The sequence below is a fragment of the Amia ocellicauda genome, chromosome 4 (assembly GCF_036373705.1).
Source record: "Amia ocellicauda isolate fAmiCal2 chromosome 4, fAmiCal2.hap1, whole genome shotgun sequence".
In the NCBI taxonomy this organism is placed as follows: Eukaryota; Metazoa; Chordata; class Actinopteri; order Amiiformes; family Amiidae; genus Amia; species Amia ocellicauda.
The window spans coordinates 15,423,589-15,440,564 of NC_089853.1; the positions used below are offsets into that span (position 1 = coordinate 15,423,589).

Consider the following 16,976-nt stretch of genomic DNA (forward strand, 5'->3'; position numbering starts at 1 on the left):
TAGAAGAAGGAAGGTTTTGTGCCTTTCTAAGTGCCACACACCTTGTTTTTCCTGCTTCAGGAAATTCTACAAAAAGCTGGGCCAGCAGGCCTGGTTGGTGGCCGCGATCACGGTTACCGAGTTCCTCATTGTGGTGAAGTATGACCCCAACACCATCACCTTGCCCATTCCTTTCTTCGTCATCCAGTGCTGGATCTTGGGAATCATCCTGCTTTTGACCTGGACACTATGGCGCTTCTTTATCCGGTAGGTGCAGCCGAAATCTGCAAGATATGTGAGTCACACTTAAGCTGTGATGCATTTTCCTTTTAAGCCCCACCCAACTCGTGCGCATACACCTTTTTTGCTTCTCATTGCTATGACAAAGTTTCAAAAGAATTTGCACATGAAGGGTGATACTTAGTCTGCTTGGAAGGTTTCAGGATTTTTGAATTCACACCCTTTGCTCTGACCTCATTTGGGAGGAGTTGTGCTTCCGTCAGGTCCGGAGATTAATACAGGGGGGTTTGCACCTTTTGCAGTAGTAAATGACATAATACAGAAAAAAAGATCCACAACTGTTGCTTACTGCTGTGTTGGAATGTGTGTCGCTAGAGGGGTCAGCTGATTTTTGGCGAGAACTCTGAGAAACTGGACCATTCAATCATGTTGTGACCAATGGCTGGGAGGAATATATGAGACTGTCATTGATGGGAGGATTTAACAGAAACTACTGATTTATTTAATGCTTAGGTACAAATGCTCATCGTTGATCCAGTGACATGTTGATCCAGTAAGGTAACGTGGTGCGGCCGGTTTTGCCCCGAATGCTTGACACAGTGCCGGCTGCTGATGACTGGCCTTGTATGCATTACACAACCAGCACAGATGAGTCATGCCTGCTCATTGTTTGTCAAACTGTCCATTTTCTAACAGGTGCTTAAGTTAATTACAAGCTATAAGAGTTGCGTAGGATAGCATAGCATCACCACTCTCTAAACATGTGGTATGTGTATATATAGACTTGTTGAACAACTTGCATTCCTCAATTTACAGATTTATATTTTGCTGCAATTGTCAGTGGTTATTTTTGCCAGATCTTGAAATCATTACAGATAGCACATCTTCATTTGTGCTTCTCAGTAACAGATCTTTGCTCTACATATACTTTATTAGTTGATTGTGGAATTTCTTTGCTTCAAAATGCACTCGGGTAGATTGGCACAAATTAATGTTAATGCAGGTGATAGGTGGATTATGCCAATTGTTTTAATACCTGATCATTTTTGTGGTAAGTCATTCTTTTGTTCTCAGGTGAGTCTCGGGGACATTGGCAGAACTGAATACACATTACAATAAATACCTCGCCACTTATTAGTACTCGTCCCACTCAAAAATGATGTTCATATACACAATACAAGGTTAATTTACTGGTAACATTAGATTCGTCTTATAATTGGTTGCCCACACAGAAGCGTTATATAATGTATATTTTTTGTGTGTGTGGCTGAAATCATACACTCTACATTTTTATAATTGAATGTTCTTTTTCAAGTACATTTTAATCAAATATGTCTGTAGATCAGGGCTACTGGTACATTTATTCAGCCTGAAGATCATTGTGACTTCCATACGTAAAATGGAGCTCTGTCTGGTTTCTACTATAAGGTCTAATAATATCAAGATCATAGAAGTGTCATTATTTGAGTAGAGTAATCCTTGTTTGCGTAACGCCTTTAGATCAGACATGCATTTCAATGTTCAAGTGTTTTGTGTGACTCGGATGCACATTACCAAACCCTTGCAGTCCCATTCTAGAGCTGATAACGTTTGGTTCTGTATGAGTCAAATATGACATTTGAATCTGACTCTCAACAGATATTCATATTTTTGTCCATGTATGATGCAAGTTAATACATGTACACTCACCTAAAGGATTATTAGGAACACCTGTTCAATTTCTCATTAATGCAATTATCTAACCAACCAATCACATGGCAGTTGCTTCAATGCATTTAGGGGTGTGGTCCTGGTCAAGACAATCTCCTGAACTCCAAACTGAATGTCTGAATGGGAAAGAAAGGTGATTTAAGCGATTTTGAGCGTGGCATGGTTGTTGGTGCCAGACGGGCCGGTCTGAGTATTTCACAATCTGCTCAGTTACTGGGATTTTCACGCACAACCATTTCTAGGGTTTACAAAGAATGGTGTGAAAAGGGAAAAACATCCAGTATGCGGCAGTCCTGTGGGCGAAAATGCCTTGTTGATGCTAGAGGTCAGAGGAGAATGGGCCGACTGATTCAAGCTGATAGAAGAGCAACTTTGACTGAAATAACCACTCGTTACAACCGAGGTATGCAGCAAAGCATTTGTGAAGCCACAACACGTACAACCTTGAGGCGGATGGGCCACAACAGCAGATGACCCCACCGGGTACCACTCATCTCCACTACAAATAGGAAAAAGAGGCTACAATTTGCACAAGGTCACCAAAATTGGACAGTTGAAGACTGGAAAAATGTTGCCTGGTCTGATGAGTCTCGATTTCTGTTGAGACATTCAGATGGTAGAGTCAGAATTTGGCGTAAACAGAATGAGAACATGGATCCATCATGCCTTATTACCACTGTGCAGGCTGCTGGTGGTGGTGTAATGGTGTGGGGGATGTTTTCTTGGCACACTTTAGGCCCCTTAGTGCCAATTGGGCATCGTTTAAATGCCACGGCCTACCTGAGCATTGTTTCTGACCATGTCCATCCCTTTATGACCACCATGTACGCATCCTCTGATGGCTACTTCCAGCAGGATAATGCACCATGTCACAAAGGTGGAATCATTTCAAATTGGTTTCTTGAACATGACAATGAGTTCACTGTACTAAACTGGCCCCCACAGTCACCAGATCTCAACCCAGTAGAGCATCTTTGGGATGTGGTGGAACAGGAGCTTCGTGCCCTGGATGTGCATCCCACAAATCTCCATCAACTGCAAGATGCTATCCTATCAATATGGGCCAACATTTCTAAAGAATGCTTTCAGCACCTTGTTGAATCAATGCCACGTAGAATTAAGGCGAAAGGGGGTCAAACACAGTATTAGTATGGTGTTCCTAATAATCCTTTAGGTGAGTGTATATCAATTTATGTAATGTATTATACTGGTGTATTGTCTGATTAGGATGTGATTTTAAGGTTATTTTACTGTGTGTTGTTCACATACCCTTTGTAGGAGGATGAATGAATACAGTGATGTGATATAGGTCGCCATCTAGTGGGTGGTTTTAGAATTTGTTTCTTGACATTTTGTGGTGCAGACTAATCATACAACATTATTATTATTATTATTTATTATTATTATTATTATTATTTTTATTTCTTGGCAGACGCCCTTATCCAGGGTGACTTACAACATAAGTGCAAAAATAGTTAAGTACAAGGCATCAATCATTACAATATTACTCCATAACACCATGCTTGGACTAATTCTGCCTGTTGTATGAAAAAACACCTTGTGTGTTAAGTGAACATAGGCTGTACAAGTAATTGTTTATATTTTATTTTAAAATAACAGCTGAAGGAGTTTAAACCAATATAACAAATCAGTCGATATATGATTCTCTCACATCGCCCATCCAAACATTTTGGCTTTTTTCAATGACTAATGGCAGCGATGATTACTACTGCAGAGCACAGCGTTATCGAGTAAAATGTCATTACAACTAAAATTGAATACTAAAATATTTCATACAATAATTCCATCTCTTGGCTTGGGGGAATATTAATCTTTGAGGAAAACAAATACTAAGATTTGATAATGCCGGTTATGAATTTCACAAACTCAATCTTAAAATGGATTCAGTGACTGCATTCCCAAGGAAAATGTTGTGCACTACATATTATAGGCTACTATTTTGACAACCAGAAATATTTTCACTGCAATAATCAAGATCAGTAGACTGACGGATTTGTAGGTTCTGTCCACTAATACAGCCATTTACATTGACTATCCTTCATTCCCCCCATTTTCTTGTGTAACATATTGAACCGTTTCACAATCTTTGTTCAATGGAAGAATGATGATTTAATAACAAAGATGTTTCTTTGTGTAACTACGCAGATCAGCTATGTAAAGAGAGATGCAATGGAAACATACATCACTTTGCAACTGTTATTTTGCACATGTTAAATATAGTGCGTTTTCCAGTTAAATGGAACTTCTTGGATATTTTGGGGGTGCTGATTTTATTTAATCGGATAAAAGCCATTTTCCATATTTCCAGGTTGAATCTTTGGAACTTGCTAGAGAATACAGGCCCTGAGGTTGGCAGTGCCACCTCCTTTGAAAACTACAGACGCTGCAAATGACGGCGCACAGTGCAGTTTGGAAACACGTTCTTTTCAAGTGTGTCATTGCCATCCCAGTTGTGTCTCAGTTGTTCTAGCTTTGATTAAATGTGAACAAGTTGTGTAATTTGCTTCTCTTGTGATATTTTTATTTACTTTTCTGTGATCATTGCGTCTGTCCTGCGGTGTTTGAGTATGAAGGAATTATCAGCCTACAGCGGCAGCACAGTCACTGTATAAATCAGATGTTTCATGCTGTATCTGGTGCTATGAAATTCCTTCTGCCTGTGAGGTCTGTGTAGATACTGTGTCCCTGTACAGCCATGCATGTTAAAAGCTTGTCATATGTTTTTTCCCCCTACCCCCCTTGTCTTCAGCGGCAATATACATGTGCAGTGAGGTAGGTTTATCAAGTTTATACTTTGTTTCACGTGTGGTCTCACATTTCCATATCATAACTGCACTGATTGCTAAGCTTGCCTGAAGGACAGACTCTCAGAGCTCCCTGTGCTCTGTCCACTTTGTCTTTTTCCACAAGCTGTCTGTATGTATCAGATCTTTTTCCAGTGAGCACAATTCATGTGTACTGTTCTTGATCTGTCTTGATTACCGAAAAAGCATAATAACCCTTGATTTAAACCCTGTTCTGGGAGCATTTAAACGGGCACTATGCCGTGAACTATCCTGAATAATGAAGAATTTTGGGTGATTTGTGTACATCAGTCACTTTTATTTATTCATTACATTTTTAGATATGTATATATATAAATACACACACAGTTTTGTTTTACTATGGTGCACTGGAAACTAAAACTGTGTTCCAAAAAAAACTTCAAAATAAAATCTTACTGAAATAACCAAACTGATGCATGATATTGTATAAACAACTAACCTGCCCTTCTGCTTCAAAATCATTGCATTTTTTGGGGGGATACTTCAGTTAATGGCTATAAACTATTGAGGAGTAGTCTTGCATGCTCCTTCCAAAGAAAATCAAAGTGCCTGGGATTTCAACACTTTTTCATCATCCAAGAGGCCATTCTGTGCAGGGATTCCAGCCTCCTCTCTCACAAAAGTGTAGTTTCCTTATGGATCAGAGTAGAAAAGGGCATGCATTTTTTAATAGATCAAAATACAAATTGTATATATCCCACCCAGCTCCATCCTATTGCAGTTCAGTCTCTTTCTGGTCTGTTTACAGAACCCAGCTGAGAGTCGCCCCAGGTCACTCACTGCACTTGGCTATGCATTTGTATGCCAGGGAGCATGGGGCAGTATTGGCAGACCTTGGGGCGGAATTGTATTTTATTTTGACATGCTGAAAAATCTGACCTGCGTTGTTCCACCTCTTCTGATGTTTCATCCCCGATCAAGGCATTTCATTAAAAGACCTATACAGGTTTCAACATGGAACAATTTTTAAAGACAATGAAAGCAGTGCCTCCTTTAAAAATAAATACATATTTATATATTTCCAACTTTTTCATGATTTCATAAGGCCTTGTATAGCCAGCTTCGCTGATATGGTTCCTTCAACAATAAGGAACTTTTATCGTCTCTATAACTGCATAGATGCACACTTAGGTGAGACAGAACGCTGCATCAATGAACAGCACAGCTCAAGTGCTTCATTTAGAGTTTGAAAGCGGATATAAAAATGTGTGTTTACAGTTCGTGTTGGCACTTTTGTGAGGCTGCAATGTTTTGATCGAATGCACATTGATCACAATATTTCTCTCGACAATCTGTGAGAACACCTGGAAGCATTTTTGAGAAAAATCTGACTCCAAAAGAAATACTACTTTATAAAGTGTGATTGTATATTTATAGGGCAACGAAAGGAGGTCTCTGCCACACTGTCCAGTTTCACAAATTAAGCAAAAATCAGAAATGTGCTTTTAGAGCAAGAATGAATCCATGTCGTAACATTTCCACTCACAGGCAGGGCGGGTGCCAGGGACAGCACAGCACTGTGCAGGACTGGTCTCTCTGGGTGGACGGGCGGGTGGTCACAACTTTTGTTTCTCAACTTCAACCATCAACTTTGTGTGACAGTTATATTGTAGTTTACACATTTGTTTTGACCTCCCAGAATTTGACACTCTTAGTTGACCATCTAATGGTCGTGCCAAGAACTGAGAGAATGAACATTACTGGGCCTGGGAAAGACTCGGACTAAAGGACACTTTGAATTCACTTCCCCTCACATGGTGTAAAGCGCCATCAGCAAATGCAATCACAGTCTCATGTTTTAGAGGCTTGATGGACTTCGTGTACGTGTTGTAAAAAACATTCCTTCATCATACCTTAATCATGTTCCATGTTGTGTTCTACAGCACGTTCCAGCATGACAGATCATTTCCATATGTACTGCATTACCGAGAAGCCTGCATTTCTGTTATGGGCATTGTTGTTGTATTTGTGTTTGTTACATTGGTCCATAGATCACAGGGACACAACTTTATCCAAACACAATATCCAGAGCATGCACTGTGCTTGATGGTTCTCAACATACCAATATTATTCCAGCAGCCACTAAGGTCAGAGGTTACCATTTACTTGTAACACAATGGCAGGGGTGCAGCATTCTCTGATTTTGCATAATGCAATTTCAATCACAATATGCAGTGAACCAACATCTGTTTCATCCACTGTCTATTATGCATTATTCAGTATACCAATCTTTTTTGCCGACATTTGCTCAACATGTTGTCATTTCCTGGATACTTTAACTACAGAGAAGTTGGGTATATGCACACTCATAGCCTCCATGTTGCCTCTTTGCTCTGTGGCATCTTTACAATAACATCTTCTGTCTGCTGGCTTTCACTACACTTTCAGATTGCTATCAGTCTTGGCTTGTAAATTGTCTTGTAAAATGAAGTCACAGAGATCTGGACAGTGCAGTCAAACAGTTGTGGAAAAATTAGCTCCAAAATATGTAATTTTAACAAAGGCCATAGCCTCTATATACAAAGAATTAGACGCAACATCAGATCTATTTGTATTTAGTTTTGTTTGAGGCTACAAATCAATTTGACTTTTTCATTTGTGAACTTGATTTGCAGGGCTATAATGACCGTTCTCTATTGTCTAGCCAGCAAGTGACACTCTGGGCTCATGACTGTCTTCTGTGTTTCAGCGACATCACACTGCGATATAAAGAGACGAGGCGGCGGCAGCAGGAGAGCACGGGAGAGAAGGACATGGCTGGACTCTTGAGCAATGGCAGCACGGGCAGCACAGGGCGAGGCAAGCTGAACGGCAGCGGCGAGGTGACGCGTCACAGGAGGCCCTGAGCGCTTCCACAGAGCATCGTCTCTCTAGGGGGAGGGGTCTTTGGGGGTGGTGCGGGAACTGGGGTGGGAGGGGTGTCATCACAGAAGCTAAACGACACTAGAGGACGGAGCTGAGCAGATCAATGAATAATGAAGCCCGGGCCCAAAGCGATTCGTTTATAGTGTGCCCTACAGCAGCTCTGATTCACGACCCAGTGGATTGTTTTTCACAACAGAGACCCATAACTTGCCTCCATGCGGTTACCTTGAACACACATTAATCTCTTGCCCTCTCATTCAGTCAAAGAACAGGGCTCTCACGTTACAGTAACACACTCCTGCCTGCCCACCTCGGTCTGCCCTGTATATGCACCTCTCCTCTCAGGGATTATGGGAAATTTACTGGATATTGTTTCAGAAAGTTGTGACACTGCAACAGCGCTGTTTTTTGTTTTGTTTTTAATTGTAGATTTTTTGTTTTGCCTTATTAACACTAGAAATGGATGCAATTTGTCCACATGACTTAATTTACATTTTACATGTTTGATAGGTGTGTGGCCTGCATCTGGAAGCCATTTACTGCTATGCATATGTTACACTATTATTAATCTATCCATAGTTTTGTACAGTGTAAGAAAATTGGGATTGATCCCATATTCTCAATTCTTTGCTTAAGACAGATAGCCGACTCATAACCTCAAGATCCTTAGAGATCCATAATTTCCTTTCCTTACTTCACTGTTCAGAATTACATTCTTCCAGGTCTGTAGCTGCTAATAAACTGACCAGATTGTGGCTCTCACTGACCAGAGCTGGCCTCCATAAACTCGCACATACAGGGTTATAATTATACGTCAATTCTTCTTGTGTTTTCTCTACTGTCTGTCGCTTGTCTTTTCAAGGACATGACTGCTGATACTTATATGTAGTTACTCAAATGAACAAATCAAAACCGGATCACTGAGTGATGATGCACCTGCCCTGAGTTAAAAGGCCCTTGTTTGTATCGATTAGTTTTACTCTAAATGATCTATTTCGCATCAGTACCAACCCACCTTTGTTTTTCATTTAGGTGGTGGCTTGTGAGGGACTTTGAGCTCACCCTGTATATTTACATGCCATTTAGTTTCTCTGCTGTAAGAAAATGGACGCATCTGTATGAGCTCTGGTGAATTATCCTATGTCAATATCCTGTGTCTGTGACATCTCGTCTAGCCGTTATCTTATAGTCCACCAAGCATCAGTTTCTGTACTGCTCCCCCTGAGGGGAAAAGGGGTAATTTTAGAGTTAGTCTTAATTGCATAATACACTTTAGTGGTTATCTTGGTCAAGGTTTTCTGAATGGCAGTTTTAAGATATAGGTTCTTGTTTTGCACATGGGCCATCTTATCCCTGCATTAGTATAATAGCATTAGATGGGTGGTTTGTTCAGTGTGGGAAATAGCTTTGGTTTTTTTAGGGCAAAGTATGGAATTACATGGAAATAGATTGAGGATGAAAGAGAAGAGAGAGGCGTTGTTTTAGGTATAAGGAAGCATACTTACAACTGTCACTCCGTTGTGGATTCACAGATCGTACAAGACAATGGAGAATGGGCTTTAGTAAAAGCCTGGTGACTGATGGACAAAGACATAGGCCACTGAGGGGCCCTATCTGTGCACAACATTGATTTCAATGACTCTTTAGGGATCAACCTGAAATAACTGGTATGGGGGGGATCTCTTGGTCCCCTCTGGTTTGTGATTCAACATGTAGTTCATAACTGCAACATCTGATTGATTACATAGTTTTCCCTTAGCAATACAAAGGCATGTGAAAACAGGCCTGAAGCATGTGTTTGTTTCAGATGTGGCATATTGTTTTTGTTCCTTATGGGAGAGCTTTAAAGTGAAGACATCTGTCCTCCACTTGAGGAAAACGATGACTTGGGAGAGCATGCCAATACAGATCTGCACAATATCTCACTGAGGAGCACAGTAAGTACTGCAATACTCTCCCACAGCAGATGTCCTAAAACCTTCAAAAAGCAAAATTAACTTGCTGAGCTTCAAGATCAGTTTCTTTACAGTCTGTTCGTCCTTTGAATAGCTTTTTTTCTATATATAAATGTAACTGTTTGGCTTAACTGATCCAGCGCCCAAAGAAAGGACTGTGCTTTTCCCTGCCCGGTCAGTTATGCATTATGAATAAACAGACATTTGGGAGGAAAGATAATTACCCAGCCAACATCACATACCTTATGTCCTCTCTGGTTAGTGCCCATGCATCTTTAAAAATCCCTGGTCAGTGCTTCCTGCCAACTCTTAGTTAAGGAGTTTTAGCCAAAAATTTGCCAGGGGGCAGTCTATAAAGTTATGGGGTGCCATCCCAAATCGTCTGGATCTGAACATAACTGGGAAGTCTGATTTTATAAGGGTCAGTCATTTACTAATGAGTTACTATAGGAAACAGAATTGCTGTCCGACTTCTGGGCCCAGCTTGTTATTGTTTACATTCTGCTTTCAAATGTGAATTTACAGTAGCTTTTTCATTTATTATGGGTTTTTCATGAGTTATTGAAATCACTCGTGCAGAATTTGGCAGGATGGCTCAGATATGATATTTTGAAAATTCCTAATGGACAACGGAATACAGCAATAAAACAATATAAAAAAACGTTTTTTGTTCCTTTTTACTTTGGTTTTCTTTGCTCATTGTCACACACGGGAATGGGCTGCACAATGGAAAATGTTGGTGTCCTTGATAAAGCTTAAACTTGTGCCTGTTTCTTAATCTAAAGAAAGAGTTGTTCATCTTTAGCTTTGTGTATTATAAAAATACATCTTTACAAGTAAGCTTTTGTAAGTCAACTAATTGGGGATAATATAATTTCATGATAAAAACAAAAAACACATCTGCCTTTGCTGTCTTTTTTAAAACAAGGTACATGTGAAACCAACCAAGGCAAAGCAGGCGTCACTTAATTTCAAAGGTAAATTAACAATGTAATATTAAGCTTAATGCAGTCCTAATGAATCAGTAAAGTGTTTTTAACCAAATTAAAAAGAAATCCATATGGGAACACAAGAGAGAATTATAATTAGCCCTGCCCTGAAGACTTTAAAACCATATTCTTCCACTCCAGTCCTCCAGTGGTGAGAGATTTCTGGTTTTCATTCCACTTGATCTTAATTAGTCTGAGTTTAATTGGAGGCAATCTGACCTCCTACCCAAATCTAATGCAAGTGATGGTTGAATGTGAACCACAAACCCGGCTGGGCTGTGGCCCTCGGGGGCTGTTTTTGAAGAACACTTTGCAGAACAAATGTGTCAAGCCATATAATTTTCACTGATCGAGTCAGATTTTATTTTCTATTAGTACTTTTCTTTTGTCATTTTAATTTGTTACAATTACTTGAATTTTTTTTTAACATTAATTTTTATTATCTGAACCTGAAACAGTAGATTGAGTTGTATAAAGCTGTGTCTTAGTGCTAAAAATACTTCAAAATATATGTATAAAAAAATACTTATTGCACTGAAGAAGTTACAGGTAGGGGTAAAGGAAGATAAAATAGGCTGTTGCATAGATTATTTTGGTTCCTGTTCTAGCTGCTGTGATGGGTGTAGTTTTGTTCAAAGTAACAGTGTGAACAGCTTTGATGTCTGCCTGTCTGCAATATGATGCATCAGGTTACACTGTATAATAGTGTCTGAAATGCCAGTATGCCTACAAAATGTAACATAGAAAATGCTTTATGCCATTTTTAATCTTGAATGTAACTTGAGTCGGTCTAAATTTGAGAAGAGGGGGTCATTTTGTTTGAAAGTCTGTAAAGAATCGCATGGGTTTTTGCTTAACTTCTGCTGAAGATGTCCGATGTAACATTCTCTCTTCTGTTTGAAGTTTGCAATTTTTTTTTTTGAAGCGGCAGTACATGGCCAATTGTACTCGTATTTTAAAACACTTAACATGGACCGTCAGTCTAGATGTTTGTAAAATTATTCTGACTAATACCAAGTGCTCAAAGACATAGTTGCTTTAGTTTAAATGTTTTTATCTTAACAAAATTTTAACAGAATTTAACAAAACCACAATATAGAGAGCTCTGATAGTGTCCCTAATGTCTAGTTGCCAGCATTCCTTATCATTTAAGACCATACATGTACCCATAGAATACAAGCCAAAAGTGAGGTCCTAGCAGTTTATTCTTCCAAGATAGACTGCAGTCCAAACTGCTGGTCAGTGTCCCGATCAGCCACACCGGAGTCTTCCATGTCCAGCAGGGGCTACTTCTCAAGAACTGTCGTGTTGTTTTTTTAATATATGACAAAAACAATGACAACAGGAATTGGTGATCACTTCCTGCCATCACATCTGACACTAAAAAGTGTCACATTGTTGTTGGGTGGGGGCTGATGCCATATTAATGTGATCAATACAATGAGACAATCAATACAAATATTCCTGTTTGTCAGTTGTCCAGTTATTGTCCAGACTTTCTTACACACGTCACCTCAAACCCATAGCATTGTGGCGTCCTAATAAATGTGCACTGAGTCTATTGAGTCTTTCAGCTTGGAATTTTTTTTTTTTTTTTTTTTTTTTAAACATCAGTCTTCACTTGGAAGCTTTTTATTTGTGTCCACAGAGCTCTAAAATGTGTAGAGATTTTTGTATCAATACATCACAGCCATGCTCTACATTTACAGTGTAAAATAGGATGGCCAATTGACACTTTCCTTTCCAATGAAAGCAGCACCTGACTGCATTTGGTGACGTTTCAAACGCACCATTGAAGTTTAGATTCTAACCTTAAAAGGTGAATTGTCAGTTTCATGTTATGCCCTCTTCTTGAGATGTTTAGATCGCCTCTGTCCGATAATAAAACACTAATTCTCTTTAGCTGGTGTTCTTCAATAAAAGAACCATGCCATCTTTTACTATCTGTATTGTGTATTGAAGTCTCATTGAAAACGATGCTTGTAACTGTGGGCCAAGATATTCCCAAACCTGTTGCAGCCGTTTCTCCCATTGCATGCAAAGGGTATCAATTGAGTCCTTTGATCGTACAATGTAATGGTCTCCTACCCTGGTATTATCCTACCCAGCCCTGAAAACATCCTGTTGACATCTTTTTTTCCTGTACCATCAAATCCGTGAAGTGTAACAGGGCTCAGAATACAAAGTTCGTATTCCATTTTCTACCTTGTTAGATAAACAAACATGTACAAACAACGTAAACATACTATTTTATAATGTTTTCAATAAAACAAAATTGCTTAAATTGGTGAAAAACAAAAGCCTGTTTGTTTTTCTTAACTCACTTCCAAACCCCCCTCCCCATATGAACACACTGATCAGTATAACTGACTGCAGAGTAACACTTGTAGAAACATGGATGTGTGAAGCACCACTGCAGGTAGAGCACAGAGCCCCTCGCCAACACTGGAGCATCCAGCAGGACCTCCTCATGGATCACCGAGATTGCAGTCCAGAGGGAATCGCAGATAATCGCACTGTTAGCTTTTGCATTTCAGGGCAATATAACATGCCAATCTCTTTGTGTGATTTCCCATCCCATTTGCTCAAGATCCTGCTTTCTGTGTTTCATGTTATTTCCAGTGCTGTTGCTCCCCAGTTCAATAGCCCAGAGAGGAACTGTGATTGGGACATTTAGACCTGCTCCCTGTTGGATGGAGGTGCGTTCAGGAGTGGGTGAGAGTGGACAGAGGCCGAATGCTTACGCCCTACTGTGATCAATGTAACAAGGATGCCCAGTCCTCAAAGGCCACAAATACATGGTCAAGTCTGTTGTCAATTCTGCCTTATTATCCACTACTGACAAGCGGAAGAGCTATTTGTAGAAGTGCAATAAGCAATAATTACTCATGACCCGTTTAATGTAGCATGTGTGAATAGTAATCATGTCTCAAATAAAAGTACAAATTAGAAATAATTATGAACAGATGTCAGAGGCTGTGGACGATGACACAACGTATCAAAGACACTTCCTTGTCCCTGGTTAGCAAATGCATGAAGATACAGACGAGTGACAAATTAAAGGAAAAACCTGAATAAATGAGTGGAGGAATGTAATGAATGCTGATGCCTCCAACAGGTGTACTACATGATACAATTAAGCAATTAACATCCTATCATGCTCTGTGGTATGTATAAAAATGCTGAGCAGGCCCAGTTGACCTCAATTTTGGATCAAGATGGCGATCTAAGTGACTTTGAAAGAGGGGTCATTGTTGGGGAATGAATGGCAGGAGCTTCAGTCACAAAGACTGCTCAACTGGCTAGTGTTCTTGACATGTGGGCGAGAGCATGTGTTGGCGACACCAAGAGAACGGTACAGGCCTGACTGCTTGACCCCTACAGTGTGGGGGTCCGGAGGCTCTGTTATGCTGTGGGGGGCATTGCAAATCATTACAAAGTTATTCTGAGTGATCACCTTTATCCATTTCTATCCTAATGGGAGTGGTCTCTTCCAGGATGACAATGCCCCCATCCACAGGGCATGAAGGCTCACTGAATGGTTTGATGGATATGAAAATGATGTGAATCATATGCTATGGCCTTCACAGTCACCAGATCTTAGCCCATTTGAACACCTATGGGAGGTTTTGGACCGATGTGTTAGACAGCGCTCTCCACCACCATCATCAAAACACCAAATGAGGGAATATCTTTTGGAAGAATGGTGTTCATCCATCCAGTAGCATTCCAGAGACTTGTACAATCTGTGCCAAGGCACATTGAAGCTGATCTGGCGCTCGTGGTGCCCAACACCTTACCGAGACACTTTATGTTAATACTAATTCCTTTAATTTGTCATATTTACCACTCTTTACTCTTCATGCGCAGTGAAGTGTATATATTATCGCTGGTAACATTTTGCAGTGTGCACAAAAGAAAAAAAAAAAATCTGGTAGCTCCCAATTTAGCAGCAGCTAAAGAAATGCAATAATATATTATTCTGGATGCTGCAGACATGACAAAAGCATTTTAATATTGATGAGAGAAACTACATAACTCAAGCAAGACTATCCTGCAAATCAATCCAATGGCTGACCGTGAACTTGAAGAAACCTGTAAAAGGATTTATGAGTTTAGTTGATTTGTCATCTGAACAACATGGGAAAGCTAAAAACAAAAATTGTGTGAGAAGATAGGTGAGAATTACACCATCCAGCAGTAAGATCTCAAAAGGAGACAATAGTGTCATATTGTGGTCACCCCATTATATAAAGGACTCTGCTACCCTTGGGAGAGGTTAAAGAAGATTGACTGCAGTGATGCCCAGTCTCAAGGATTATTATACACAGATTGAAGGAACTGAACTGTCTTCAGTCTTAAACGCAGGAAGTTACAAGCAAACTTGATTTTAGATATTGCAAGTCAATCCAAGCTCAATAATTCCAGCACCAATTGTCAGAGAAGTGGAAATCAATCATTTGTGTTTTGAACTGAAAACAACTGACACTTCTTTACACAAGGAGTTGTGGAGGTGTGGAACATCTCTGGGATCCTTTTTTTGCTAGGTATTCTTTAAAGCAGGGGTGGGAAACCTACAGTGCATCCGGAAAGTATTCACAACGCTTCACTTTTTCCACATTTTGTTATGTTACAGCCTTATTCCAAAATTGATTAAATTCATTATTTTCCTCAAAATTCTACAAACAATATCCCATAATGACAACTTGAAAGAAGTTTGTTTGAAATCTTTGCACATTTATTAAAAATAAAAAACAAAAAAAGCACATGTACATAAGTATTCACAGCCTTTGCCATGACACTCAAAATTGAGCTCAGGTGCATCCTGTTTCCACTGATCATCCTTGAGATGTTTCTACAACTTCTACAATTGGAGTCCACCTGTGGTAAATTCAGTTGATTGGACATGATTTGGAAAGGCACACACCTGTCTATATAAGGTCCCACAGTTAACAGTGCATGTTAGAGCACAAACCAAGCCATGAAATCCAAGGAATTGTCTGTAGACCTTTGAGACAGGATTGTATCGAGGCACAGATCTGGGGAAGGGTACAGAAACATTTCTGCAGCATTGGAGGTCCCAATGAGCACAGTGGCCTCCATCATCCATAAATGGAAGAAGTTTGGAACCACCAGGACTCTTCCTAGAGCTGGCCACCCGGCCAAACTGAGCGATCGGGGGAGAAGGGCCTTAGTCAGGGAGGTGACCACGAACCCGATGGTCAACTTGACAGAGATCCAGCGTGTCTCTGTGGAGAGAGGAGAACCTTCCAGAAGAACAACCATCTCTGCAGCACTCCACGAATCAGGCCTGTATGGTAGAGTGGCCAGACCGAAGCCACTCCTCAGTAAAAGGCACATGACAGTCCGTCTGGAGTTTGCCAAAAGGCACCTGAAAGACTCTCAGACCATGAGAAACAAAATTCTATGGTCTGATGAAACAAAGATTGAACACTTTGGCCTGAATGGCAAGTGTCATGTCTGGAGGAAACCAGGCACCACTCATCACCTGGCCAATACCATCCATACAGTGAAGCGTGGTGGCAGCATCATGCTGTGGGGATGTTTTTCAGCGGCAGGAACTGGGAGACTAGTCAGGATCGAGGGAAAGATGAATGCAGCAATGTACAGAGCCATCCTTGATGAAAACCTGCTCCAGAGCGCTCTGGACCTCAGACTGGGGCGAAGGTTCATCTTCCAACAGGACAACGACCCTAAGCACACAGCCAAGATAACAAAGGAGTGGCTACAGGACAACTCTGTGAATGTCCTTGAGTGGCCCAGCCAGAGCCCAGACTTGAACCTGATTGATCATCTCTGGAGAGATCTGAAAATGTCTGTGCACCAACGCTCCCCATCCAACCTGATGGAGCTTGAGAGGTCCTGCAAAGAAGAATGGGAGAAACTGCCAAAAAATAGGTGTGCCAAGCTTGTAGCATCATACTCAAAAACACTTGAATCTGTAATTAGGGCCAAAGTTGCTTCAACAAAGTATTGAGCAAAGGCTGTGAATACTTATGTGCATTTTTTGTTTTTTATTTTTAATAAATTTGCAAAGATTTCAAACAAACTTCTTTCACGTTGTCATTATGGGGTATTGTTTGTAGCATTTTGAGGAAAATAATGAATTGAATCCATTTTGGAATAAGGCTGTAACATAACAAAATGTGGAAAAAGTGAAGTGCTGTGAATACTTTCCGGATGCACTGTATTTCCTATCAAGGGCCATTTGAGTGTTCACAAATGTGAACAACCTTAATTAATACACCTACATCAAAACATGAATACAGATGAAACTTACATTCTAATGCAGAGCAAAACACTTTTTATTAAAGGCACACACTGCAGTCAAAACATAAATAACTATATAACCTACAATAAGCAGAAAGCTC

At 40.2% G+C, this 16,976-nt stretch overlaps 1 protein-coding gene and 1 long non-coding RNA gene across 4 annotated transcripts in view; one reads left to right on the plus strand and one right to left on the minus strand.

Moving 5' to 3' along the window:
- ptdss2 (phosphatidylserine synthase 2) overlaps nt 1–12,529 on the plus strand; it is a 43,693-nt gene extending 31,164 nt beyond the window's left edge. For 2 of the 3 annotated variants that reach the window (XM_066701073.1, XM_066701075.1), the window contains exons 11-12: nt 61–246; nt 7,465–12,529. In XM_066701073.1, the coding sequence (XP_066557170.1) occupies nt 61–246; nt 7,465–7,621 (343 nt within the window). In that variant the 3' untranslated portion in view covers nt 7,622–12,529. Of the gene's footprint in view, nt 1–60; nt 247–4,699; nt 4,723–7,464 lie in introns of all 3 variants that reach the window. The other variant, XM_066701074.1, reaches the window with a different exon arrangement.
- The window catches only part of LOC136747836 (uncharacterized), a 148,160-nt gene continuing 131,336 nt past the window's right edge, over nt 153–16,976 (minus strand). The window contains exon 3 of the long non-coding RNA XR_010816546.1: nt 153–263. This is a non-coding gene — a long non-coding RNA (uncharacterized LOC136747836). The remainder of the gene's footprint in view (nt 264–16,976) is intronic.